Raw genomic sequence first — 24,521 nt, 5'->3', positions numbered from 1 at the left:
TAGACTGTATTTCTCCCAAAGAAAACTGCAAGAGATTTTTTTCTACTAATGAAAACTGCCTATTATACGACCTACTTCAAATATTACAGATTTATAAATTTTAGTCTGGTGCAAGTAGATTTTTTGATAATATTAAGCATTTGATAACTTCTTATAGTAAGCTAGTAGCTAAAAGTTTTTCAAGGCTGTGAAAGTACACGTATTTGACTGTCGCAGTTTAGGCCTTAGCGAACAAAGACTTTCCAAAAATCATCAGATGACAGCGCAAAAAATTCTGAACCAGACTCCAGGTAGTCGTCGCACTCCCATCTTTGATTCCCATTTGTCAAAACCCAGTGATAATGTCCTGGTACAAATAAAAGAGGATCGTTTAACCTTTCCCGTGTGTTATAGAGGAATCCCCACTTCATATGGTACCATTGATGACAACTTGCCGTTGCTCTGGAGTTATCATTTTCCATTCTATTAAACGAGCCACAGCTCAAGGGGCGGGAATCCGTCTGACCACTGAAATACTGGACTACAGCTTCACCAGAGCTGTTAGCAGCGGTAGTCACGTGGATTGTACGTCCTTTTTGTTTACTGCAATGAAATCTCAGCTGAGTGAAGGACAAGTGTGTTCTCAGTTCTTTCATGGCATCCTTCGTGATGAACAGCGTCTTGTTGTCGTGACAGTTGCTGATTTCACGGTAAGAAGACTCAATCGAAAGCTGTCGCGAGGACGGGTCGTCTACCACAACGTTGGAAACAAGAAGCCAACCTCCTGGAAAAAATTATTATTGCAGTATATACTTAACGTAACAACAACTTCATTGATTTGCTTTTATTTTCCAAAGTATTTTTACCTCCGTCAGTTGTCATGTCACAGTAGACCTTTAGTGGTTTTCCGTTCTTCTCAGGGTCGATCCAGTACTCCCCGTCTTTTTGAAAGAAACCTGAGTCTCGGATTTCCTTACAGGAATGACCAGGCTGATTGTAATATAAGCCTCTGGTAGCTGAAAAGGAAATGAGGTCTGATCTTGATGGGTTTATTAATCTTCACACACCAGGTAAGACGCTGAAAAAAGTAAAAGCTATATGCAAACTTAAACACGACTGTCCGCATTCATCTTCAGAAATGGGTTATAAAAGGGTTTCTCAATTGAAAATTCCCAGCATCCTCATAGCACTTAATAGTCACGTATTTTGTTTGGCAACGTCTAAGACAGAACTTTTCTAGAACAGTCACACCGCTTACGTGTTTCACAATGTTTTCCTTTGTATCTTGGATGACACTGGCCGCTTTTGGTTGTTCGTTTTCGCCCGCGAGAAACATCCATGCAGGAGGCCTGAATAGTAAAACAGAAAGGTGAACTTTTTTCCTCCTGTTCTGCCATCAATCGTTGTTCAGAGTGAACAAAGCTTGTTTTCTTGTTTTCAGTATTCAGACGCTTAATGTACGATTTTTAAAAGGAAATTTGACGTTACCCTTACACTCTTGTCAACACTCAGAATACGCTATACAAGCAGAAATGAAACCTTTTGGTTCGAAGGTTGTTGCAAAACGGGAATTGCACAGTGATGGAGATAGTTAATACACGCATGGAGAAACGTTTGCCCGAGACTTTTAACAGCCCGATGTAAGTCAATAGCGAATGATTCTCTCAGTTTCCATTATTATACAGCAGTAGTTCCGAAACATTGTTCTTGGCGGTGAATAAGATAGAAAAGTTATCAACAAACCTGCTTAACCCAAAACCCACCTGAACAGAACTATAGTATGTAGATCCTTTCTTCTTTTTAAAATGACCTGGCTTCATCTGCCGTGTTGTATTATTCAACTCACAGCAACGTTTTCCATTGCTGTCACCGGGATGAACATTGATCGACATACAGCTGTTATTTCCCATACATTTTAACTGGCATTCAAACTCGTCCACAACAACAGTGGTCCGGATAACATGACCCACCAAGGCATGTTCTTAAAGGAAAAAAAACGTTCTTTCTAGTGAGTATTAGCCGTAGAAAGAGAGTGTGAGAATGGGTGTTTTCTTTTTTCTTTTTTTTTTTTTTTAACTATTTACTCACCGACTCGAGTTTCAAAAACGCTTCCACAAAAGTCTTTGTTTGCCAGGACAAACAGGATTCCCAAAAGGATGTTTAGTATAACAATGGCAAACTGGGTCAGCCATAAAACAGCCATACTAAAATTGGCCGTTTTATCTTTCTCAAATGGAGCTCCTTAGTTTTCTTGTTGTATGTCAGCTTTCTGATATTTGCCTTCCTCTGTAAGCAGAACGTCATTGACTCACAATTGAAATACTTATTATCTCTAATTCATGATTCCTTTTTATTCATCGCTATAATTGTTCTTCAGTTTGCATGAAAATTTCTTTTGTTCGTCGCAGTAAGAGAAGAGTTTGTTTGCCTACTTTATCATTACCATTGATAATCTAATTCGCCAAATCAACAGGGTGGCTTTTGTTTAGAGGAATTTCCAATTAACGTCCGTCCAAATTAACATTTTGTTTAGTCATTCTCAGCTCTCGGATCGATCAATCGAAAAAACCGGTAAAGTTCCGAATTTCTCTACCTAGTAACCTATAAAATTAACAAGATCGTTTTAAGCTCAATAAGAAAGGCAAAATGAAGACCCCCTATTTTTGCTTCGCCAAATTAGTCAGAGCCATATTTTTTTAGCGCTCAAGAACTAGAATTCCTTTCAGCCTCGCCATGAGCAACTCCTACGCTCTTCTCGGGAACGCATCTGTTGAATCATACTTAACAAATGGAGAAGCCTCGACTGTGCTCTGTTTTGTTGTAAAGCTCGCAGGAAGCGGCTAGAGCACGAGAGAAGTGGGGAGAAACACGAGACTTAGACAAGTGTTTCTCCCCACTTCTTGAGTGCTCTGGCCGCTTCCTAAGTTCTTTACAACAGCACACAGCACAATCGAGACTTCTCTATTTGTTTTATATATAAGGAATCCGTTAAATTCCCGATACATTACTTTCAATTTTCAAAACAAAATGTATTGCCAAAGCAAAGAACAGTGTCGTCGGCATGCTCCGTACTCTCATAATGCGCGCCACAATAAGTTGATAGGAATACTTGTTATAATGGTTCAAATAATCTGATTGGCTGAAAAAGACTAAAGCTGTCAAAAGTGTTAAGCCATCAAAGTTCACAATCCGCAGTAGGTCTGATCTGATCAAGGTTGAAGAACGGGGAATTCATTTTCCTGTTGTTGTTGTTGTTGTTTCATTTTAGAATGCAAATTATAAGCAGGTGGTCATAACAGCCTACTCCCCGAAAACTTATTACATAATATCTTTTGTCAATTAGGTCCGCGCTTTTTAAACAATAGCTTTGGATGAATCAATTTTAATAAAGTTGTCCGAGTTCCTACTTGAAGGAAACTGGTGTCAATTTTCTACTTACGGGCACTATTGCCAATTTAATAAATCGACGGCGGTTCAGGGTGGCCTCAACTCTTACTCACGAAGCGCAGCAAATAAAACGATTCTTTCAGTGCGTGACCGCCGAGATTGTGACACGCTGACTCGAGTAGCGTTAACTGTACTCTTATTAACAACGGCAATTTACCCAATCAGATTGCGACATTACTGCCAATTGTGGTAAAATTCCTTATTTACTTCCTAGTCAAACTTTTTTTTACTCATTTCCGTAGGCGGACGCTCGCGTGGGCGAACGTGAACACTTTTGGACTTTTGTTTTGTTTACACTCTCTCGTTAGCAGACATCCTATGGATAGTAATTGACTCTTAGCGATAAAATCTGTCTTAAATTTGCAATCAACAAAGTATGGTATCTTACAGGGCAAAAGAAAAGGGGGGATAGATTTTGCCAAATCTTCATTTGTCCACGGGAAAGCAAGCTCTCCGTTCGTTTGACTTGAATAAGAGTTAAACATAACGCTCTCCCGTAAGGGACATCGTCCTTTTTTTCTTCTTTAGTATCCGCGTCGGGGAATGATTCTCTTTGGCAGACACATCTACTGACGAACACCTTTTCCAATTCCCCGAGGGTATCCGTTTACGAGAGAGTTGACCGTATTCCTGCAAAGTTATGCTCTTGTTTCCTTTTTTCTAATCTGTAATGCTGCTTCAAAGAACGTAGTTATGTCTGTACTCGAGTCATGTGACCATTCCAGCCGGAGCCTCTCCCGGTTTCTGTCCTCTACCCTCCCCTCCCTCTTTCCATAGCATTTCCTCAAGCTTTACTGACAATTCACTTTTACCCATTTATACTCCTGGATGGAGAGAAGGCATGGTGAGAGTAAAGTGTCTTGCCTGGGAACAAAAAATACTAACCGGGCCAGTTCTTGAGCCCAGAGCTCCCGATCCACAATCGAGCGCGCTCATCGCTTATCAGGCCACAGCGCCTACAGTTTCAAAGCCACTATACATTAAATGGGTAATGCGAGGCCTTTTCCTTGTTGCAAGGTCAAACAGTGGCGGAATTATGTGTATTGAGTTAGTCTGTGCCCGAAAAATGGATACACGATGATCATTTGGCTGAAGCGGACCAAAAGAGGACCAAAATCACATGAATTTTACAAGAATGTAGCCGGAACAATATTCGTTGAATGATTTTTCGGAGCGTTTTTATGATGGTGCAAAGAATGGCAGGTACACACTTCCACACGTTTTCACAACTTGCTGTTTTATAAATTGTGATTCAAACGTACATAGCTACAAGCTTAAGATGTAGGCTAATTGAGATGTTGGACAGCAGGTTTAAATAAAAACTCCTGCTATGAGGTTACCAAGCCGCAAACTAACAAACATCGTGCGACCTGGTGAGCTCTACATGTTCATGTTCATGTTAATTTTTCAATTATAGCAGTCAAAAAAAAAAAAAAAGAAGACGCAGTCCTTGGTCAAAATTGTAATGTTCAAAAACAATAGTTCTTTTGTTTTTTAATCTCAACACTGGCAAGCTTATGAGCTTAGACAAGAGAATAGAAAAGTTTGTATTCTCTTTCCTTAGCGGTGTTTTTTACAGGGAAGAGTGCCCGTCATTTTCTACTGATGAAGGACGCCTCATTCAACACTCGGCACTAATATTATTAATCTGTAAATTTTAGTCTACTTTAAATAAACATTCAAGAACATTTAGCATCGCATAACGTTTGAGCCAGTAATTTCAAGTTTTTCAGGACCAAGTAAGCAGATGTAGGTGATTTGTCGCTCTTATTTCCTAACGAACAAAGACTCTCCAGAAATCATCAGAGGACAGCGCAAAAAATTCTGTATGAGAGTTCTTCTTGAAGTCGTCGCACTCCCATCTTTGATTCCCATTTGGCAAATACCAGTGATTAGCGCGTGGTAAATAAAAAGGATGATCGTTTAACCTTTCCTGTGCGACCTTTCTTGATCCCCACTTCATATCTTTCCATTCATGACAACTTGCAGTTGTTATGGAGTTATCATCTTTCATTCTTTTAAACGAGCCACAGCCCAAAGGGCGCGAATCCGTCTGACCGCTGAAGAACTGGACTACAGCTTCACCAGAGCTGTTAGCAGCGGTAGTCACGTGGATTGTACGTCCTTTTTGTTTACTGCAATGAAATCTCAGCTGAGTGAATGACAAGTGTGTTCTCAGTTCTTTCATGGCATCCTTCGTAATAAAGAGCGCCTTGTTGTCGGGAAAGTTGCTGATTTCACGGTAAGAAGACTCAATCGAAAGCTGTCGAGAGGACGGGTCGTCCACCACAACATTGGAAACAAGAAGCCAACCTCCTGAAACAAATTTATAATTTAAAATATCTTATAAAGAATATAAAGGTAAAGACTTTGCTGTTCATTCATCAACAAGTGACGTGAAAGGCGAGTGACGTGTCAGCAGCTGATTGGCTATATCAAACACACCTGAAAAAATATCGTATTTTTCTACGTGTGTCGTTAGAGCTTTTCTCAGGGCGGGATATCTTTTTATAACACCATAGTTTATATATGATAAAAGTATGCATCCACCAAAACTTTTGTCGCATTATTTTTTTGAGTGTTTTTTTCTTTTGCACAGAATGGTAGGTACAAGTTTCCACACGTTTTCACGACTTGTCGTTTAATAAATTGTTGATGAAGTAAACGGTGCAAACTTTAGGTGTAGAGTAAATATGATGTTGGACAACAGCTTTAAATAAATTTGCCAATCGCAAACTATCCACAGCAAGTAACTTGGTGAACTCTACATAATCATGTTCATGTTAATTTTTCAATTATTGCAGCGTAAAAAAAAGACGCTATCCAAGGTCGAATTTTCAATGAGAACAAACAATAGTTCTTAACAGTAAACGGTTTGAGTCCGGGATGACAGGTGATCGTGGTCGTACTGACAGTTGTCAGTTGTAGTGACTGTCCTTCTCAGCTATCTCAACACTGGTAAGGTTGACTGTAGACTGTATTTCTCCCAAAGAAAACTGCAAGAGATCTTTTTCTACTAATGAAAACTGCCTATTATACGACCTACTGCAAATATTACAGATTTATAAATTTTAGTCTGGTGCAAGTAGATTTTTTGATAATATTAAGCATTTGATAACTTCTTATAGTAAGCTAGTAGCTAAACGTTTTTCAAGGCTGTGAAAGTACACGTATTTGACTCTCGCAGTTTAGGCCTTAGCGAACAAAGACTTTCCAAAAATCATCAGATGACAGCGCAAAAAATTCTGAACCAGACTGCAGGTGGTCGTCGCACTCCCATCTTTGATTCCCATCTGTCAAAACCCAGTGATAATGTCCTGGTACATAAAAAAGATGATCGTTTAACCTTTCCCGTGTGTCATAGAGAGATCCCCACTTCATATCGTACCATTGATGACAACTTGCAGTTGCTCTGGAGTTATCATTTTCCATTCTATTAAACGAGCCGCAGCTCAAGGGGCGGGAATCCGTCTGACCACTGAAATACTGGACTACAGCTTCACCAGAGCTGTTAGCAGCGGTAGTCACGTGGATTGTACGTCCTTTTTGTTTACTGCAATGAAATCTCAGCTGAGTGAAGGACAAGTGTGTTCTCAGTTCTTTCATGGCATCCTTCGTGATGAACAGCGTCTTGTTGTCGTGACAGTTGCTGATTTCACGGTAAGAAGACTCAATCGAAAGCTGTCGCGAGGACGGGTCGTCTACCACAACGTTAGAAACAAGAAGCCAACCTCCTGGAAAAAACGAATAAAATTTGGATATAAGACGCGATGCCTGTTCCAATTATTATTGCGGTATATACGTAACGTAACAACAACTTCATTGATTTTCTTTTATTTTCCAAAGTATTTTTTACCTCCGTCGGTTGTCATGTCACAGTAGACCTTTAGTGGTTTTCCGTTCTTCTCAGGGTCGATCCAGTACTCCCCGTCTTTTTGAAAGAAACCTGAGTCTCGGATTTCCTTACAGGAATGACCAGGCTGATCGTAATATAAGCCTCTGGTAGCTGAAAAGGAAATGAGGTCTGATCTTGATGGGTTTATTAATCCTCACACACCGGTTAAGACGCTGAAAAAAAGGTAAAAGCTATACGCAAACTTAAACACGACTGTCCGCATTTGTCTTCAGAAATGGGTTTTAAAAGGGTTTCCCAATTGAAAATTCCCAGCATCCTCATAGCACTTAATAGTCATGTATTTTGTTTGGCAACGTCTAAGACAGAACTTTTCTAGAACAGTCACACTGCTTACGTGTTTCACAATGTTTTCCTTTGTATCTTGGATGACACTGGCCGCTTTCGGTTGTTTGTTTACGCCCGCGAGAAACATCCATGCAGGAGGCCTGAATAGTAAAACAGAAAGATGAACTTTTTTCCTCCTGCTCTGCCATCAATCGTTGTTCAGAGTGAACAAAGCTTGTTTTCTTGTTTTCAGTATTCAGACGCTTAATGTACGATTTTTAAAAGGAAATTTGACGTCACCCTTACACTCTTGTCAACACTCAGAATACGCTATACAAGCAGAAATGAAACCTTTTGGTTCGAAGGTTGTTGCAAAACGGGAATTGCACAGTGATGGAGATAGTTAAGACTCGCTTGTAGAAACGTTTGCCCGAGACTTTTAACAGCCCGATGTAAGCCAATAGCAAATGATTCTCTCAGTTTCCATTATTATACAGCAGTAGTTCCGAAACATTAATATTGTTCTTGGCAGTGAATAAGATAGGAAAGTTATCAACAAACCTGCTTAACCCACAACCCACCTGAACAGAACTATAGTATGTAGATCCTTTCTTCTTTTTAAAATGACCTGGCTTCATCTGCCGTGTTGTATTATTCAACTCACAGCAACGTTTTCCATTGCTGTCACCGGGATGAACATTGATCGACATACAGCTGTTATTTCCCATACATTTTAACTGGCATTCAAACTCGTCCACAACAACAGTGGTCCGGATAACATGACCCACCAAGGCATGTTCTTAAAGGAAAAAAAACGTTTTTTCTCGTGAGTATTAGCCGTAGAAAGAGAGTGTAAGAATGGGTGTTTTCTTTTTTCATTTTTTTTAAAACTATTTACTCACCAACTCGAGTTTCAAAAACGCTTCCACAAAAGTCTTTGTTTGCCAGGACAAACAGGATTCCCAAAAGGACGTTTAGGATAACAATGGCAAACTGGGTCAGCCATGAAACAGCCATAATAAAAATGGCCGTTTTATCTTTCTCAAATGGAGCTCCTTAGTTTTCTTGTTGTATGTCAGCTTTCTGATATTTGCCTTCCTCTGTAAGCAGAGCGTCATTGACTCACAATTGAAATACTTATTATCTATAATTCATGATTCCTTTTTATTCATCGCTGTAATTGTTCTTCAGTTTGCATGAAAATTTCTTTTGTTCGTCGCAGTAATAGAAGAGTTTGTTTTTACTTCTATCATTATCATTGATAATCTAATTCGCCAAATCAACAGGGTGGCTTTTGTTTTGAGGAATTTCCAATTAACGTCCGTCCAAATTAACATTTGTTTTGTCATTCTCAGCTCTCGGATCGATAAATGGAAAAAAACCGGTAAAGTTCCGAATTTCTCTGCCTTGTAGCCTATAAAATTAACAAGATCGTTTTATGCTCAATAAGAAAGGCAAAATGAAGACCCCCTATTTTTGTTTCGCCAAATTAGTCAGAGCCATATTTTTTAAGCGCTCAAGAACTAGAATTCCTTTCAGCCACGCCTTGAGCAACTCCTACGCTCTTCTCGGGAACGCATCTGTTGAATCATACTTAACAAATGGAGAAGCCTCGACTGTGCTCTGTTTTGTTGTAAAGCACGCAGGAAGCGGCCAGAGCACGAGAGAAGTGGGGAGAAACACGAGACTTAGACAAGTGTTTCTCCCCACTTCTTGAGTGCTCTGGCCGCTTCCTTAGTTCTTTACAACAGCACAGAGCACAATCAAGGCTTCTCTATTTGTTTTATAAATAAAGAATCCGTTAAATTCCCGACACATTACTTTCAATTTTCAAAACAAAATGTATTGCCAAAGCAAAGAATAGTGTCGTCGGCATGCTCCGTGCTCTCATAATGCACGCCACAATAAGTTGATAGGAATACTTGTTATAATGGTTCAAATAATCTGATGGCTGAAAAAGACTAAAGCTGTCAAAAGTGTTAAACCATCAAAGTTCACAATCTGCAGTAGGTCTGATCTGATTGAGGTTGAAGAACGGGGACTTCATTTTCCTGTTGTTGTCGCTGTTTTTGTTTCATTTTAGAATGCAAATTATAAGCAGGTGGTCATAACAGCCTACTCCCCGCAAACTTAGTACATAATATCTTTTTTTGTTTTTTGGTTTTTTTTTTTTTTTTTTTTTCAGGTCCTATTTACAACTACTCGTTTCAGTAGTGTTCTTAGCTGCGAGGATCTCCTAATTTCATCTCTCCACCGCAGTGCAAATATGTGAAATTTTCATATATCTAAAATCTTCATTCACTTGGATGTTTATTTGTACCCAATTCATTGACCAGCTCCCAGTTGGCTTGTTAGCTCAATTGGTAGAGCGCTGCACCGGTATCGCAGAGGTCATGGGTTCAAATCCCGTACGGGCCCGAATTTATTTCAGGTCCTATTTACAACTACTCGTTTCAGTAGTGTTCTTAGCTGCGAGGATCTCCTAATTTCATCTTTTGTCATCGCGAGTTCCTCACCGTTAGAAAAACATTATTTTAGTCAGGTTTTGTGGATCAAGTCATGGAAAAAAATCGAAAAAAGCCGTACGCTTAAAGCAAAGTGGCCAACTGGCAAAGAATCAAATCAGAACCGTTTTGGTTTTGCAAAATCACTAATTAGTTAAGTTACTTTTGATGGCATTATTCGAGCATTTTTTACATTCTATTTTGTATTTGCTATAATACCCCACAAGGTAGCAATTATAGCTGACAGGCCTCACAATATGACATATTTACATCACAAGGGGTGTCACTGGTATTGCACAAACAGCAGGCATCTTGAATAACGGCACGGTTTCTTCGAATTCTTAGCTTGCGTCAAATTTGTCCTATTTCATCGAAAAGCTTAGACCTCGCCAAAGTGACCAAATCTCGACCATTTTAATCTGCAAAAATACTTTATCTTACGCTTCAAGCTGTAAAATTGCAGCAGATGAAATCTAGGTATTTTTTTTTTTGGAACGGTCTCTCAATAAACTTTGCTAGAATCCTCTCGCCATCCAGGTGTTTGATACTGTGTTTTATGTATCCCGGATGAAACTTACCGACATCCAGGCAGGCGACCTAACAAAATAAATACATCATATCAACAATAGTACATCAAATCATTTCCCGTTAATTCTTAGATCGACATTTTTTACATGTTTTCAAGCCTGATATAATAGGTCCTGTTCAAAGTTTATAGCGGCTCTGCTATAAAAATTCAGCCCCGACGACCTAGTCATAACATAACTTTTACACTACCCACTCCCCCAGTGCAGCAAAATTTTCACTCCGATAATTTTCTCGATCAGTTACGAGCTTTTCCGCCTCCCTTCGGCCAAAGTCCCTCAGGACTACCAATTACTCAGGACAGAAAATGTTATGAGAATCTTGTGCAGGACCAGTGAGGCTTCGACGTGAATGTGTTTAAAATTATGCCTGATGACAAATTCAGTGTATCAAGATGTATGTTCCCGCAAGGTTACTTTTTTCTTTTTCTCTCTGTTTTCTGATCTGTAATGCTTTTTCAAAAAGAGTGGTAATGTCTGTACTTGAGTCATGTAGCCAATCAGACTGGAGCTTATCCCAGTTTCTGTTCTGTCCTCCCCCCCCCCCCCCTCTCTTTGTGAGGCATCCCTGACAGTTTGTTGTTACCTGTTTTACTCCTGGATGGAGATAGGCACAAAGAAAGAACACAATAACCCGGCTAGTTCTTAAGCCCAGAGCCCTCGGCCCGGAATCCAATGCGTCAACTATTTTACCACCGCCTGTGCAGGTTCAAAGCCACTTAGACTATCTGAGCTGGTGGTACTGTTTCAGGTACAACGTGCATATTTTCCCTGGCACAAATTCATAGTATGCCGGAATTAGAGCTACAGAGTTAGTCCGTGCCTAAAACACAATCATACTGACTGAAAGTAAAAGAGGACCAAAATTCAAATGAATGTTATGTCACGAATAGTACATAAGTGCGTAGATGTAGAGTTTCTCTTCGAGTGTTCAACTCGATAGGTTACAAGTAAGCGCGGCGAACGAGTGAGATGTCGAGTTCAACACGAGAAGAGAAATTCAATATCTACAAGCAACAATGTATTATTTTGTTTATCATATAAACACAGTAGCTCTCTACTGACAAGAAAAGTTGACTTTATTAACGAATGGAAATAAAAGAATTGACAATCTCCGAATAAAAATCGTTAAGTGCGTTGGCGCTAACTCTTAAGATGGAAAAATGCGTTGAATCATGATTACAAAAACAACAATGGTCGTAATTTCAATTTAAAAAAATTCTCATTTATTGGCTTTGTCCTTACCGACAGATGAAGTCTTTCAGGTAAACGGCCAAAATCTGCCTGTGGTAAAACTTCCAGTTGTCGATTTTCATTGTCAGCCACGAAAAATGCCAACACCAAAGCCACTGAATGCGTAGATTTCGGTTTTTATTTTTGTATATCGGTTTTTTTTCCTCGTCTAGGGAAGTTTGAACCTCACTGTCTGTCAGCGGTACGGATTTTTTAGAGTTTTAGCTGCCTAATTCGAGAAAGTTCGAAAAAAATCGAAAATTGTGTTGGCGCTAAAGCTCAAGATGAAAGAATGCGTTGAATCTTTCTAAAAGCAAAATTGGGCGTAATTTTCAATTTACAAAATTCTCAGTTATTGCCCTTGTCCTTACCGACTGAAGAAATCTTTCAGGTACACAGCAAAAGTTGACAAGTCTTCCAACAATCGATTTTCGTTCTCAGCGGTGAGAAATGCAATTACCAAGGGCACTGAATACGTAACTTTCGCTTTTTTCTTTTGGTATTTTGGTTTACTTCCTCTTTTAGGAAAATTTGAATGTCACTGATACGATACGGATTTTTCAGTTTTTTAGCAGCCATAATCCGAGAACATTCCGAGAAACGACCTTGAATTGAGAATGGTGAAGACTCGCCGTTCATTCATCAACAACAGACGTGAAAGGCGATTGACGTGTCAGCAGCTGATTGGCTATATCAAACACACCTGAAAAAATATGGTATTTTTCTGCGTGTGTTGTTAGAGCTTTTCAAGGCTGTGAAAGTAGGTGTATTTGACTGTCGCTTTTAGGTCTTAGCGAACAAAGACTTCCCAAAAATCATCAGAGGACAGCGAAAAAAATTCTGTATGAGAGTTCTTCTTGAAGTCGTCGCACTCCCATCTTTGATCCCCATTTGGCAAATACTAGTGATTAGCGCTTGGTAAATATAAAGTAGAATCGTTTAACCTTTCCTGTACAACTTTTATTGATCCCCACTTCATGTCTTTCCATTGATGACAACTTGCGGTTGTTTTGGAGGAAAACGCAGCTGTGAGTTGAATAATAAAACACGGCAGATGAAGCCAGGTCGTCTTCAAAAGAAGAAAGGATCTAAATATTATAGCTCTGTTCAGGTGGGTTGTGGGTTAAGCAGGTTTGTTGATAACTTTCCTATCTTATTTACTGCCAAGAACAATTTTTCGGAACTACTGCTATATACTAATGAAAACTGAGAGAATCATTTGTTATTCGCTTACATCAGACAGTTTAAAATCTCGGGCAAACATTTTTCAAGCGAGTCTTAACTATCTCCATCAATTTGCAATTCCTGTTTTGCAACAACCTTCGAACCAAAAGGTTTCATTTCCGCTTGTATAGCATGTTCTGAGTGTTGACAAGAGTGTAAAGGTAACGTCAAATTTGCTTTTAAAAATCGCACATTAAGCGTCTGAATACTGATAAAGAGAAAACAAGCTTTGTTTACTCTGAACAACAATCGATGGCAGAACGGGAAGAAAAAAGTTCACCTTTCTGTTTTACTAATCAGGCCTCCTGCATGGATGTTTCTCGCGGGCGAAAACAAACAACTAAAAACGGCCAGTGTCATCCAGGATACAAAGGAAAACATTGTGAAACACGTAAGCGATGAGACTGTTATAGAAAAGTTATATTGTAGACGTTGTCAAACAAAAAACATGACTATTAAGTGCAATGAGGATGGTGGAAATTTTCAATTGGCTCCTTTTTAAAACGCATTTCTGAAGATAAATGTGGACCGTCGTGTTCAAGTTTGCGTATAGCTTTCTCCCCTTTTTTCAGCGTCTTACCTGGTGTGTTAAGATTAATAAACCCATCATGATCAAACCTCATTTCTTTTTCAGCTACCAGAGGCTTATATTACAATCAGCCTGGTCATTCCTGTAAGGACATCCGAGACTCACGTTTCTTTCAAAAAACGGGAAGTACTGGATCGACCCTGAGAAGAACGGAAAGCCAATAAAGGTCTACTGTGACATGACAACTGACGGAGTTAAAAATACTTTGGAAAATAAAAGACAATCAATGAAGTTGTTGTTGAGTTAGGTACATACCGCAATAAAAATTGGAACAGGCATCGCGTCTAATATCCAGATTTCATTCGTTTTTTCCAGGAGGTTGGCTTCTTGTTTCCAACGTTTTGGTGGACGACCCGTCCTCGCGACAGCTTTGGATTAAATCTTCATACCGTGAAATCAGCAACGGTCACGAAAATAAAACGCTGTTTATCACGAAGGATGCCATGAAATAACTGAGAACACACTTGTCCTTCACTCAGCTGAGATTTCATTGCAGTAAACAAAAAAGAACGTACAATCCACGTGACTACCGTTGCTAACAGCTCTGGTGAAGCTGTTGTACAGTATTTCAGCGGTAAGACGGATTCCCGCCCCTTAGGCTATTGCTGTCACCGGGATGAACATTGATCGACTTACAGCTGCTATTTGCCATACATTTCAACTGGCATTCAAACTCGTCCACAACAACAGTCGTCTGAATAACATGACCCACCAAGGCATGGTCTGTAACGAAAAAAAACGTTCTTTCTAGTAACTACTAGCTATACAAAGAGAGTATAAGAATCGGTGTTTTCCTCTTTTCTTTTTTTATTTAGAAGTATTTACTCACCGACTCGAGTTTCAAAAACGCTTCCACAAAAGTCTTTGTCTGCTAGGACAAACAGAATTCCCAAAAGGATGTTTAGGCTAACAATGGCAAACTGGGTCAGCCATAAAACAGCCATACTGAAATTGGCCGGTTTATCTTTCCCAGGTGGAGCTCCTTAGTTTTTCTTGTTGCATATCAGCTTTCTTATATTTGCCTTCCTCTGAGGGTCATTGACTCACAATTGAAATACTTCCTATCTATAATTCATGATTCCTTTTTATTCATCGCTTTAATTGCTCTTCAGTTTGCACGAAAATATCTTTTGTTCGTCGCAGTAATAGAAGAGTTTGTTTCTACTTTTATCATTATCATTGATAATCTGATTTGCCAAATCAACAGAGTGACTTTTTTTTTGAGGAATTTGCAATTAAAGAGTCGACTTTCCTCACAAGAAACATCCACACAGGATGCATGACATAATTTATACAAAGTAAAAGAAAATTGATTTTTTCACTTTGTTTCCATTGACATGAAATCAAGAGGACAAAAACTCATCCATTTCATCCTTTGAATAACTTTTTTTCGCTTAGTTAAGTAACAAGTGGATTACATCCGTTTAGCTCTGATCACCTTATATCGCGTGAAAGTTTTCATAATCACTAATAGCCGTTCAAAATAATATACTCTGTTTAAAGTAAAGAACTACTGAGAACTTTGATACAGATGCCGAGAACATAAAACGTAATAAACCTGGGAGTTAAAGATAAAGCGAACCTACTAATTTGCATCAGGCTGCAAACTTTTTGTAAACAGGTTACACTACCAACTTGTGCTTCAACATGTTATCTTTGCAGAAACGAAACGAATATATATATATATAGTTTATATATACATAAGTTAAATAATTAAAGAGGACGCATCGATTCTCTGTGACTCTGAGTCTCGCGCCTAAGGGCTCGTCAAACAGAACTGAAAAGTTGAAAAGTTCTGTCTGTCTGCTCTGCTACCACAGCATTAAGCACTTTATGCCAAGGTAGACTCTACCCCCACATTCGTTTATATATATATATATATATATATATACATATATATATATATACATACGACACCTTAAAACGTTACGTCCGTCCAAATAAACATTATTTTGTCATTCTCAGCTCTCCGATCGATAAATCGAAAAAACTGGTAAAGTTCCGAATTTCTCTGCCTTGTAACCCATAAAATTAACAAGATCGTTTTATGCTCAATAAGAAAGGCGAAATGAAGACCCCCTATTTTTGCTTCGCCAAATTAGTTAGAGTTATATTTTTTTAGTACTCGAGAACTAAAATTCCTCTCGGCTTCGCCTTGAGCAGCTCTTACGCTTTTTTTCGAGAACGTATCTGTTGAATTATAATTAACAAATAGAGAAGCCTTGACTGTGCCCTGTTTTGTCGTAAAGCACGCATGAAGCGGCCACAGCACCAGAGAAGTGGGGAGAAACACGAGACGTAGACAATCTGAAAGTGAAATGTTCAGTGAAATCCGGCTAAATTGTGGCTCATAATATCACGCAAGTTTTTTCACATAACAATCAGAAAACAAACTGCTCAAGACGTGTGTTTTATGAAGGAACGACAGCCGAATTTACAGGAACACGAAGATTGTTTGAGATGACAGCGCCGTTAAACTCGGCTGCTGTGACTGATGTGGCCATCCACCCAGTGCATCAGAAAGGATATCAGAGCAAGCTCTTTGTTGTTCACTCGAAGGGCGGCCAATGTAATTTCTTAGGCTTTCTTCACTGTGATTATCGGAGATCACCATGATGGTTTAGCCGCGATGGACCTCAGCGTAATCGCAGTCGCTCTGGCACCTTCATGATTAGTATGAAATTTAACAGTTGTGCCAGTTTGGCTATATTTTTCATCGTTCCTGTTTTTTCTGTTTTGTTTTGAACACAAAACTTTGTATAGTATAGGAGTGTTAGCTGTGTTTGTTTTTATTACCGTACGTAAGCTTGCAATCTAACTGAGTGTGAAAACCTTCTGAACTCGGACTGTCCACTTCGGTTCTCTTTGAGGACTTTCGTCTCTACTCACGTTATAATAACGTAAATTACGGCACTTGGCATGTTTACAAACCTTTGTTAGTAAGGTCGATTTCTTGTAATCCTTAATAACAAAGAGAAAAAAAATCACACTCACCTTGAGCGTGGTACTAATTGGAAAGTCATAAGTTTAAACAATATACTGTTTTATGACAGATATGACATACAACTAATCGTTTGGCTGCACCCTCGTCAAACACGGTCTCTGTACACCTTGAGTTGCAGTGGTCGTATATTCCCCACCCACGGCACAGCCGACAATCAGCAGTTATGATTTGCTTCTTATTTCCCGTCACAATCGTCCTCGGCTTTGTCACTCGTTTTTACTGCTCGGTCGCCTGACGCTTCGGGGCGCACACAAAGCGTATCCCCGCAGGCGACTCACTGGGCTAATATAGGCAACAAAAACTGAAGACAATGTGGTTGATCAAGTCAAACCTAAGGTGTTCAATTTGATTGTAAGCTTTAACATGTTTAATTGGAATAATTTTGCGGATTATGTCTCGGACACAAAACTGAATTTTATAATGCCTTCATACTTTTACCAATCAAAGTCAGCGCTGACTTAAATCATTCCTTCTTTAGTCACCTCGAGTCAGTTGTATGTGGTTGATCAAATCAGATAGACTTTCGATCTATAATAATAGTAATAACTTTATTGGCTTCGTACAATGATGGTTTTTTCAGAAACCATTACAATGAGATCATGTAAAAACCAAAATGCAATATAAGCACTGCAAAGAATATCAGGAACACAGTATTATGTATTATGCTTATGTAATATGCTTAAACTCTATCGACTTATTGAAATATACGTTGATGTTGTGTTTGTGTCTGTGTCCTAGGCCCGTTTGCCGACGATTTAGGCCAGTGTGTCGACAACCAAGGCCAGTTTGCCGATTACTTAGGCCCCCTCGCTGACGACTTGGGCCAGCTTGCCGACATCCAATGCTAGGCCAGCTCGCTAACAACCCAAAGAAATTCACCGACAACCTCGGGCGGATGCCAGTGGTTTCGTGCCCAGCTAAGACCATTCGCACACAGTTAGTTAAGTCGTTCCGTACCCATACTAATGAAGTTTGGGTACGGAACGGGAATGAAAAGGTTGTGTGTGTCTGTGCGCATAATCACCTACATGTCAAATATTTACAAATAAATTGATTTAAAATCACTTTAGAAATAGTTTTACCTTGAGCTTTTTAAATATCAAAATGTACTGAAATTTATTATTTTTAAAATTTCATGTGTGAAATGGCTACGTCAACCCTGCTGTAATGTGTTTTTTTAACAATGTTACTACATCTTCTAACAAATTTGTCTCAGCATTTCTATTCCAAGTTTTCCTAATGAAATTTGCATTTCTAAGTGAACTATTGTTATGAAATTACCTTGAACAACCAATTTTTTCTAAAAGCAACGGTTGTAAAAAGAAACTCAAACTAGCAAACCAACTGCAAACCAAAACAGTGCGATAAATTGAAATAGTCTTTAAGTTCTCCCTGAATGATTGTAGTAGGATATTTTAAGAAGGCTTAACTCAACGTCAAAGCAAAGGTACCTCCAAGTGTTGTAAAGACTCGCTTGTCCGTACTAAGGGACCAATCATTTCTTATCTCCAGAAGGGGGAGGAGGGTTGGGGTAGAGATCGGTCGGAGAATTTTACAACACAATCTACCTAGTCCCCTAAGGCTCCGTAGTATATGGATACTTCCCCCCCCTCCATCATTTGCAAACGATTATCTACAGTCCTTCCTTTATATATTATGTTACCAAAGACTAATATCATCTCAGCTTCGCCTGAAAACCATGCGATTCCCCAAAAATCCTCTGAACAGCCCCGCCCGCCCCCTCCTTCCCCCCCTCCTCCTTCGCGGCAATAAAATTTTGACTTCCCGAAAAAAAGTAAAGAAAAAAAAGCAGATAGATGAACGAATCTTTTGGGTCGGGTTTACTTTGAAAGATGAAAAGATTTTAACTCTTAACACCCTATCATCAGTATGGATGTTCACCATTCTGTTCTCTATGCATTTCCTATGGTGCTGCCGAGGAGAATTTGTTTGACAGTTATGGACTTCCTAGGCTGGTGATCATTTCATTTATTCCTATGACCTCAATGTTTAATTCAAGGGTGATACTGTATGGAGAAGTTATAAGTTAGTCACTATTATGGTATTTAAGAGGTGAAATACCAACTCCTCCGTGACGTTCAGGCCACAAACTAACACACGAAATATAACAAACGAAAACCTCGCAAATTATTCGAATGATAAAAAACAAAAAAAGTTTGAAAGCTCTTTACAGTTATCCGATGATCATCACGTCTTACTTTGCAGAGAAAAGTTTTACAGGAAAAGAGGGAGCGGATGTAGGTGTTTCCAGGCCTTAACGAACAAAGACTTTCCAGAAATCGCCAGAGGACAGCGCAAAAAATCTTTTAGAAATATAGTCGTCACACTCCCATCTTTGATTTCCAGGAACCAACAACCAGTGATATTTGTAAGGGACATAAAAGGCGTGGTCGGTCAATGTCCCTTTTGCCGACGGTGGGTGACCCCACTGCTGGCCTTGCCATTGGTGACAGACTTCAGCTATATTGGAGTTATCATCTTTCATTCTATTGAACGAGCCACACGCCAAAGGTCGATCATCCGTCTGACCGCTGAAGTACCGGACTACAGCTTTACCAGAACTGTTTGCAGCTGTGGTCACGTGGATCATTCGTCCTTTTTGTTTGTTGCAGTGGAATCTCAGCTGAGTGAAAGACAAGTGTGTTCTCAGTTCTTTCATGGCATTTTCTGTGATGAACAACGTTTTGTTCCAGTGGCAGTTGCTGATTTCACGGTATGATGACGCAATCCAAAGCTGTCGCGAGGACGGGTCGTCTACCACAACGTTGGAAACAAGAAGCCAGCCTCCTGTGCAAAACGAGGCCAACATCAACCAACATGAACTAAATGTTTCAAACATCATGAAGTAGAATTTCAGAAACTCAAATCCAATTCAGTTCTTTTACTTTTTTTAACATGATCGAGCATTTGCATCTCACCTCCGTCAGTTGTCATGTCACAGTAGACCTTTAAAGGGTTTCCGTTCTTCTCAGGGTCGATCCAGTACTCCCCATCTCCAACGGAATATCCGGAGTCCCGGATGTCCTTGCAGGAATGGCCAGGCTGATTGTAATATAAGCCTTTGATAGCTACAGGAGAAAATGTGGTGTTGTCTTGTTAATCAACACACACCGATATGAGTGCACGAGAGCCTGAAAATGCTTAGTCAATACGTGGCTGGCTCGCTATGATGGGCCCGTTCACTTATTTGAAAGCTGAAATTCCGCTATAGGGTATCAATAGAACGAAGATATACCTTCTGATGATGGGATTGTCAGAGATATCTCACTGGGTCCCCTTTCTCGCTTGGCATTTTGTTGAGCAATCCAAGATGGTCTATTCACACCGGCGAATCCCACCAAAGCAAAAGATCCTCTGAACTCTGTCAGATTGAGTAGGTCATCGGTGGCGCCAACTCTTCTTAGAGCGTCAATCGCTGGTGATATGTATGTTGAGCCTTGATCTTGAATGGCGACCAGAACGATTTTTCTGCAATTGGAACAAACATGATTTTTCCGTGAGAATGGCAAACAAATGCATTTTATTACAAATTACGAAAAAAGTGCAATAACGAAAACCTCTATGAGGTATTAATGTGCTAATATTTTGAAATAAGTTCCCCACGGAATTAACCGAATCTCGTTTTGTGAGCATTTTTCTGATTCAGTTTCGGATAGGAGTTATTGCGACAAATTTTCATGCGTTTGACATTGGAAACAATCCCGAACGGTCGTTAGAAAGAGAAAAATATGTATCTTTTAAGAGATTATGAATTCTTTATATATATATATATATATATATATATATATATATATATATATATAAAAAGCTGGGGCAGATGTACTTAAAATGATGTGGGATCCATGATGTTTGTGCTCTGAACTATCATATGCTACATTTTATGGTAGTGAGATTACAGCGTAAAAGACCAGTTCCTCCTTAGAGGGTTGGATGATCATTCCCTTCTTTTACATCTGTTTTATATCAGCTTTCGTTTTGTTTTGTTCTATGAACATATATAAAAGCACGTCAATATGGCACATACTCTCCTTTGATTCCGTTAAGGTAATCTCTCAGGTGAATACCAGCGGAACTATTCGCATTAGTGTCAAATCCTTTGGCTCCTAGTACAGTACCTGCAAATGAAGAATGGTAACAAACGTTTCCCTTCCACTACAATCAAGCTTATAATGAAGACGCACATCTTCCAGATGACTGGTAGCTTAAAGAGATTAAGTTGTTCGAGCTGGAGCTAACCCCGCAGATTTTAAACTGAGCACATCGTTCTATTAAATTAAGACCATGGAGTCGATAGGGAGACAGCGGTGTTACCTTCTGGCGTATGCGCGGAAAACAAAAGCCCACACCGGTTTGCCTTTTTCGGGAAAGTCGTCAGAAGTAAGGTTTTACTACCTGCTTTTATTTCGCCCCAGATAAGTAACCCTTCATGATGATTTTGGAGTGCTCCAGCTGCTTCCTAAGTGCTTTACAACAGAATAGAGCACAGTCAAGGCTTCGCTGTTTGTTTTATAAAAAAGAATCCTTTAAATTTCCCACGCATTACTTTCAATTTTCAAAACAAAGCTCGATTTCAAAGCAAACATCAATGTCGTCAGCATGCTCTATACTCTCATAAGCATGCTACAATAGGCCAATCAGAATCCTTGTTAGAGTGGTTTAAATAATTTGATTGGTTGAACAAGACTAAAGCCGTCAAAAGTGTCAAACCATCTCAGTTCACAATCTGCAATAGTTCATAACCTGAAATATTTCGGCAGGTCGAATTTAACACTTTCGCCAAAGGTTTCCAGTTTTAATACGGAATCTGAAAGTGAAATATTCAGTGAAATTCGGCCGAATTGTGGCTCATAAAAACCCGCAAGTTTTTCGTCATGACAATTAGAAAACAAACTGCTCAAGGCGTGTGTTTTATGTATGAATGACAGCCGACTGATTCGCAGGAACATGAAGATTACTCGAGATGACAGCGCCGTTAAACTCAGCTGCTGTGACTGCTGTGGCCATCCACTCAATGCATCGGAAAGGATATCAGAGCAAGCTCTTAGTTGTTCACTCGAAGAGGGGCTGATGTAATTTCTGAGGCTTGCTTTACTGCGATGATCTGAGATCGCCATGATAAGGTAGCTGCGATGGACCTCAGCATGATCGGAATCGCTCTGAGACCGTCATGATTTGTATGAATTGTAACAGTTATGCCGATTTGGCTAATTTTTCATCATTCATGTTTTTTTTATGTATCGTTTTTAAACACGGAACTATATATCATATACGAGTATTCGCTGTGTTTGGTTTTTATCACCGCACGTAACTAAGCTTACGTATAATCTAACTGAGCGTGAAAACCTTCAAAACTCAGGCTGTCCCGATTTCGTTTTCTCTTTGAGGATTTGTCTCTGCTCAAGTTAAAATATCGTCAATTGCAGCGCCTGGCATGTTTACAAACCTTTGCTTGGCTCTTCTGTTGCTACTTGCCGGCTCTTTTGTTCCGAAATTCCACTTCAATTACCGAAAAAAAGCAAGAGAAAAGTACGGGAAATGGTGGAACATAGTACAAATTAGTGGATGGCGTGACTCAACTCTGTCTTTTGTACCCTGATAGAGCGCTCTTTGAACAAATGACAGCGCGCTTTATCTCCGATCTTGATTATAATACCTGTGATAGCGTTGATAACAACCACGTTATGGCCTCTGATGTGTGGAGAATAATCTTTTCCATTCACTTTGATGTAAGCAATACCACAAGTGTTTGCTGTGATTCCCAGATCCTCGCGACCTTCACTGCGGATGAATACTCTCACCACGGGAGCTTATTATTAAAATCATGAAACAAAAATGAAAGCTAATTTTCCTTTTTTTCAACCATAAATATAAATGAACTTATTATAAAGAACAGGAGTCTTGGTTTCACTCTGCCACAACATACAGTGAGTAGAAGTAATGTTTGTAATGTTACTTTATCGCCAAGTATTATTCATAATATTTATTTCTATATCTAGGTGGATATAAGGGCATGTCTGAGAAAAAAAATGTTTTGCTTAAAGGTGAAATATTTTGGTGACAGAGTTAATTTTGGATACTTTTGGAGTCGCAAATGTGTTATACTTTAATTAAACATCCAGCCGGCCGGACCGCAACACAACAGTTTTATGCTTCACATACGCCCCTGTTTGTGAGATTCTGCATGTGTTCTCTCGCCACTTTATGTTTCGTTTAACTTTGTTCTCGACAAGTTCCGCTAACTTCATGACTCATTTATAACAAAGTCAGTAACATTATCCTACGCCTCGAGCTGTCAAAAGGAGGCAACCAATGATTATGCAGTTTAATTTGTCTAAAAAGCTGTGAATACGTAACAGGCAAAATCTTCTGACCACTTACGCATTTGGCACCGTGTTCCTTGGTATCCCGGATGACACTGAGCGCTCTTAGTGGGTCGCCTTTGCTCACGAGAAATATCCATGCAGGAAGCCTGACACAATTAATACAAAAATAATGAAAGTTGATTTGTTTCCCGTTGCTTTATTCACATGGCATCGAGACGAAAAGAAAATTTGCTTATCCATCTCATTCTTGGAGAATTTTTTCAATTGTGTCCTCTTTATACAGTACAAGGTGGATTACATCCATTTAGCTCTGGTCACGTTATAAACGTGAAAGTATTTTTGATGAAGAATAGCCGTTCAAAATAAAATATTTTTTCAAACTAAAGAACTAGTAAGGACGTTAATACAAATGCCGGGAACATACCGAAAACATTGTCAACCTAAGACTAAGAGATGAAGGATACCTAATTATTTGAATCAGGCTCCAAAGTTATTATTGACAGGTGACATCATCAACTCGTACTTCAACAAGTTATCTTCGCAGAAACACAGCGGTTATAGGTATATAACACATATGTTTAACTTATGTTCTACGAAGAAATGAAACTACCCATTTTTGTTTCCCCCTCAACAGCCAAATTCAATGGCTGTGTGAAATAAAGAGCTATGTTTTTTTTGCACTCAGGAGGCTAGAATTGTCATTCCAATCACGCTAAAAACTATTAATTTACCGAAGATCTTCGGCATTTTGGCAATTAAATACGGTAACAATAAAACTTAGTACCAACCTGAGCAGAGCTATAGTATGTAGATCCTTTCCTTTTTCTAAAATCCTCTGGCTTCATCTGCCGCGTTTTATCATTCAACTCACAGATACGTTGTCCAATACTGTCACCGGGGTGAACATTGATGGACTTGCAACGGTTGTTTCCCATACATTTTAACTGACATTCAAACTCGTCCACAACAACAGTCGTATACATAACATGACCTGCTAATGCATGTTCTGAAAGGCGAAACAAATGGACTGATGCTTTTTCACCTGAATATATGTAAAACAAAGCCTAAGAATCAAGAAGATCCTTATCGTTCAGTTTGAGTTTTAACTCACCCAGTTGAGTTTCGAAAACGCTTCCACAAAAGTCTCCTTTTGCCAGGGCAAACAGGATTCCGAGGACGATTTGAAGAATCACAATGGAAAACTGGAGCAGCCATAGAACAGTCATTCTACTTTATTTCTGTATTATCACTCTTCTTATCCAAGCGGAACTTCTTCACTTGATAAACATATTTTGCATTTAAATCAGCCTCCCTTGATTCGTCTTAATTTGTTTCCCTGTAGAAATAGGGCCCCTTCTTATTGGACGACAATTTCAATTAAAAATAAACATTATTTATAATTCAAAGCTGTTTTTCATCTTAGTTTTGGTCCT

The 24,521-nt window shown here is 39.3% G+C and overlaps 4 protein-coding genes across 4 annotated transcripts; all 4 read right to left on the bottom strand.

Moving 5' to 3' along the window:
* Nucleotides 1-224: 224 nt before the first annotated feature.
* Nucleotides 225-2,182, bottom strand: LOC136283180 (fibrinogen C domain-containing protein 1-like). Its single transcript, XM_066171594.1, has 5 exons — nucleotides 2,068-2,182; nucleotides 1,743-1,960; nucleotides 1,238-1,328; nucleotides 846-995; nucleotides 225-763 (listed from the first exon to the last, which is right to left on the bottom strand). Exons 1-5 carry the CDS (start codon nucleotides 2,180-2,182, stop codon nucleotides 225-227), a joined length of 1,113 nt encoding a protein of 370 aa, XP_066027691.1.
* Nucleotides 2,183-5,200: 3,018 nt separating this feature from the next.
* On the bottom strand, nucleotides 5,201-5,993 carry LOC131791005 (uncharacterized). The gene is made up of 2 exons (XM_059108307.2): nucleotides 5,897-5,993; nucleotides 5,201-5,742 (listed from the first exon to the last, which is right to left on the bottom strand). Exons 1-2 carry the CDS (start codon nucleotides 5,991-5,993, stop codon nucleotides 5,201-5,203), a joined length of 639 nt encoding a protein of 212 aa, XP_058964290.2.
* A 628-nt stretch (nucleotides 5,994-6,621) lies between these two features.
* Nucleotides 6,622-8,623, bottom strand: LOC136283179 (uncharacterized). The gene is made up of 5 exons (XM_066171593.1): nucleotides 8,509-8,623; nucleotides 8,188-8,405; nucleotides 7,677-7,767; nucleotides 7,283-7,432; nucleotides 6,622-7,160 (listed from the first exon to the last, which is right to left on the bottom strand). The coding sequence occupies exons 1-5, from the start codon at nucleotides 8,621-8,623 to the stop codon at nucleotides 6,622-6,624; spliced, it is 1,113 nt and encodes a 370-aa protein (XP_066027690.1).
* A 9,890-nt stretch (nucleotides 8,624-18,513) lies between these two features.
* Nucleotides 18,514-24,355, bottom strand: LOC131791032 (uncharacterized). The gene is made up of 8 exons (XM_059108337.2): nucleotides 24,200-24,355; nucleotides 23,877-24,094; nucleotides 23,144-23,234; nucleotides 22,419-22,571; nucleotides 20,790-20,880; nucleotides 20,001-20,233; nucleotides 19,684-19,833; nucleotides 18,514-19,552 (listed from the first exon to the last, which is right to left on the bottom strand). The coding sequence occupies exons 1-8, from the start codon at nucleotides 24,312-24,314 to the stop codon at nucleotides 19,020-19,022; spliced, it is 1,584 nt and encodes a 527-aa protein (XP_058964320.2). The 5' UTR covers nucleotides 24,315-24,355; the 3' UTR covers nucleotides 18,514-19,019.
* Nucleotides 24,356-24,521: the final 166 nt, after the last annotated feature.

The sequence above is a fragment of the Pocillopora verrucosa genome, chromosome 8 (genome assembly GCF_036669915.1).
Source record: "Pocillopora verrucosa isolate sample1 chromosome 8, ASM3666991v2, whole genome shotgun sequence".
In the NCBI taxonomy this organism is placed as follows: domain Eukaryota; kingdom Metazoa; phylum Cnidaria; class Anthozoa; order Scleractinia; family Pocilloporidae; genus Pocillopora; species Pocillopora verrucosa.
This window is presented reverse-complemented; position numbering and strand designations above follow the sequence as displayed.

Excerpts from the sequence above, each read along its gene's own strand:
- LOC136283179 (XM_066171593.1), bottom strand. The coding sequence starts at position 8,623 with ATGGCTGTTTCATGGCTGACCCAGTTTGCCATTGTTATCCTAAACGTC. Across the intron at positions 7,768-8,187 it reads CATACTATAGTTCTGTTCAG|GCCTCCTGCATGGATGTTTC; the intron begins GTGGGTTGTGGG and ends TTTACTATTCAG. Across the intron at positions 7,433-7,676 it reads AGGAAAACATTGTGAAACAC|CTACCAGAGGCTTATATTAC; the intron begins GTAAGCAGTGTG and ends TTTCCTTTTCAG.
- LOC131791032 (XM_059108337.2), bottom strand. The coding sequence starts at position 24,314 with ATGACTGTTCTATGGCTGCTCCAGTTTTCCATTGTGATTCTTCAAATC. Across the intron at positions 22,572-23,143 it reads AGGAACACGGTGCCAAATGC|CTCCCGTGGTGAGAGTATTC; the intron begins GTAAGTGGTCAG and ends TTTAATAATAAG. Across the intron at positions 19,834-20,000 it reads GACAATCCCATCATCAGAAG|CTATCAAAGGCTTATATTAC; the intron begins GTATATCTTCGT and ends TTTCTCCTGTAG.
- LOC136283180 (XM_066171594.1), bottom strand. The coding sequence starts at position 2,182 with ATGGCTGTTTTATGGCTGACCCAGTTTGCCATTGTTATACTAAACATC. Across the intron at positions 1,329-1,742 it reads CATACTATAGTTCTGTTCAG|GCCTCCTGCATGGATGTTTC; the intron begins GTGGGTTTTGGG and ends TTTACTATTCAG. Across the intron at positions 764-845 it reads TGACATGACAACTGACGGAG|GAGGTTGGCTTCTTGTTTCC; the intron begins GTAAAAATACTT and ends AATTTTTTCCAG.
- LOC131791005 (XM_059108307.2), bottom strand. The coding sequence starts at position 5,993 with ATGCGACAAAAGTTTTGGTGGATGCATACTTTTATCATATATAAACTA. Across the intron at positions 5,743-5,896 it reads GAAAAGCTCTAACGACACAC|GAGGTTGGCTTCTTGTTTCC; the intron begins GTAGAAAAATAC and ends AATTTGTTTCAG.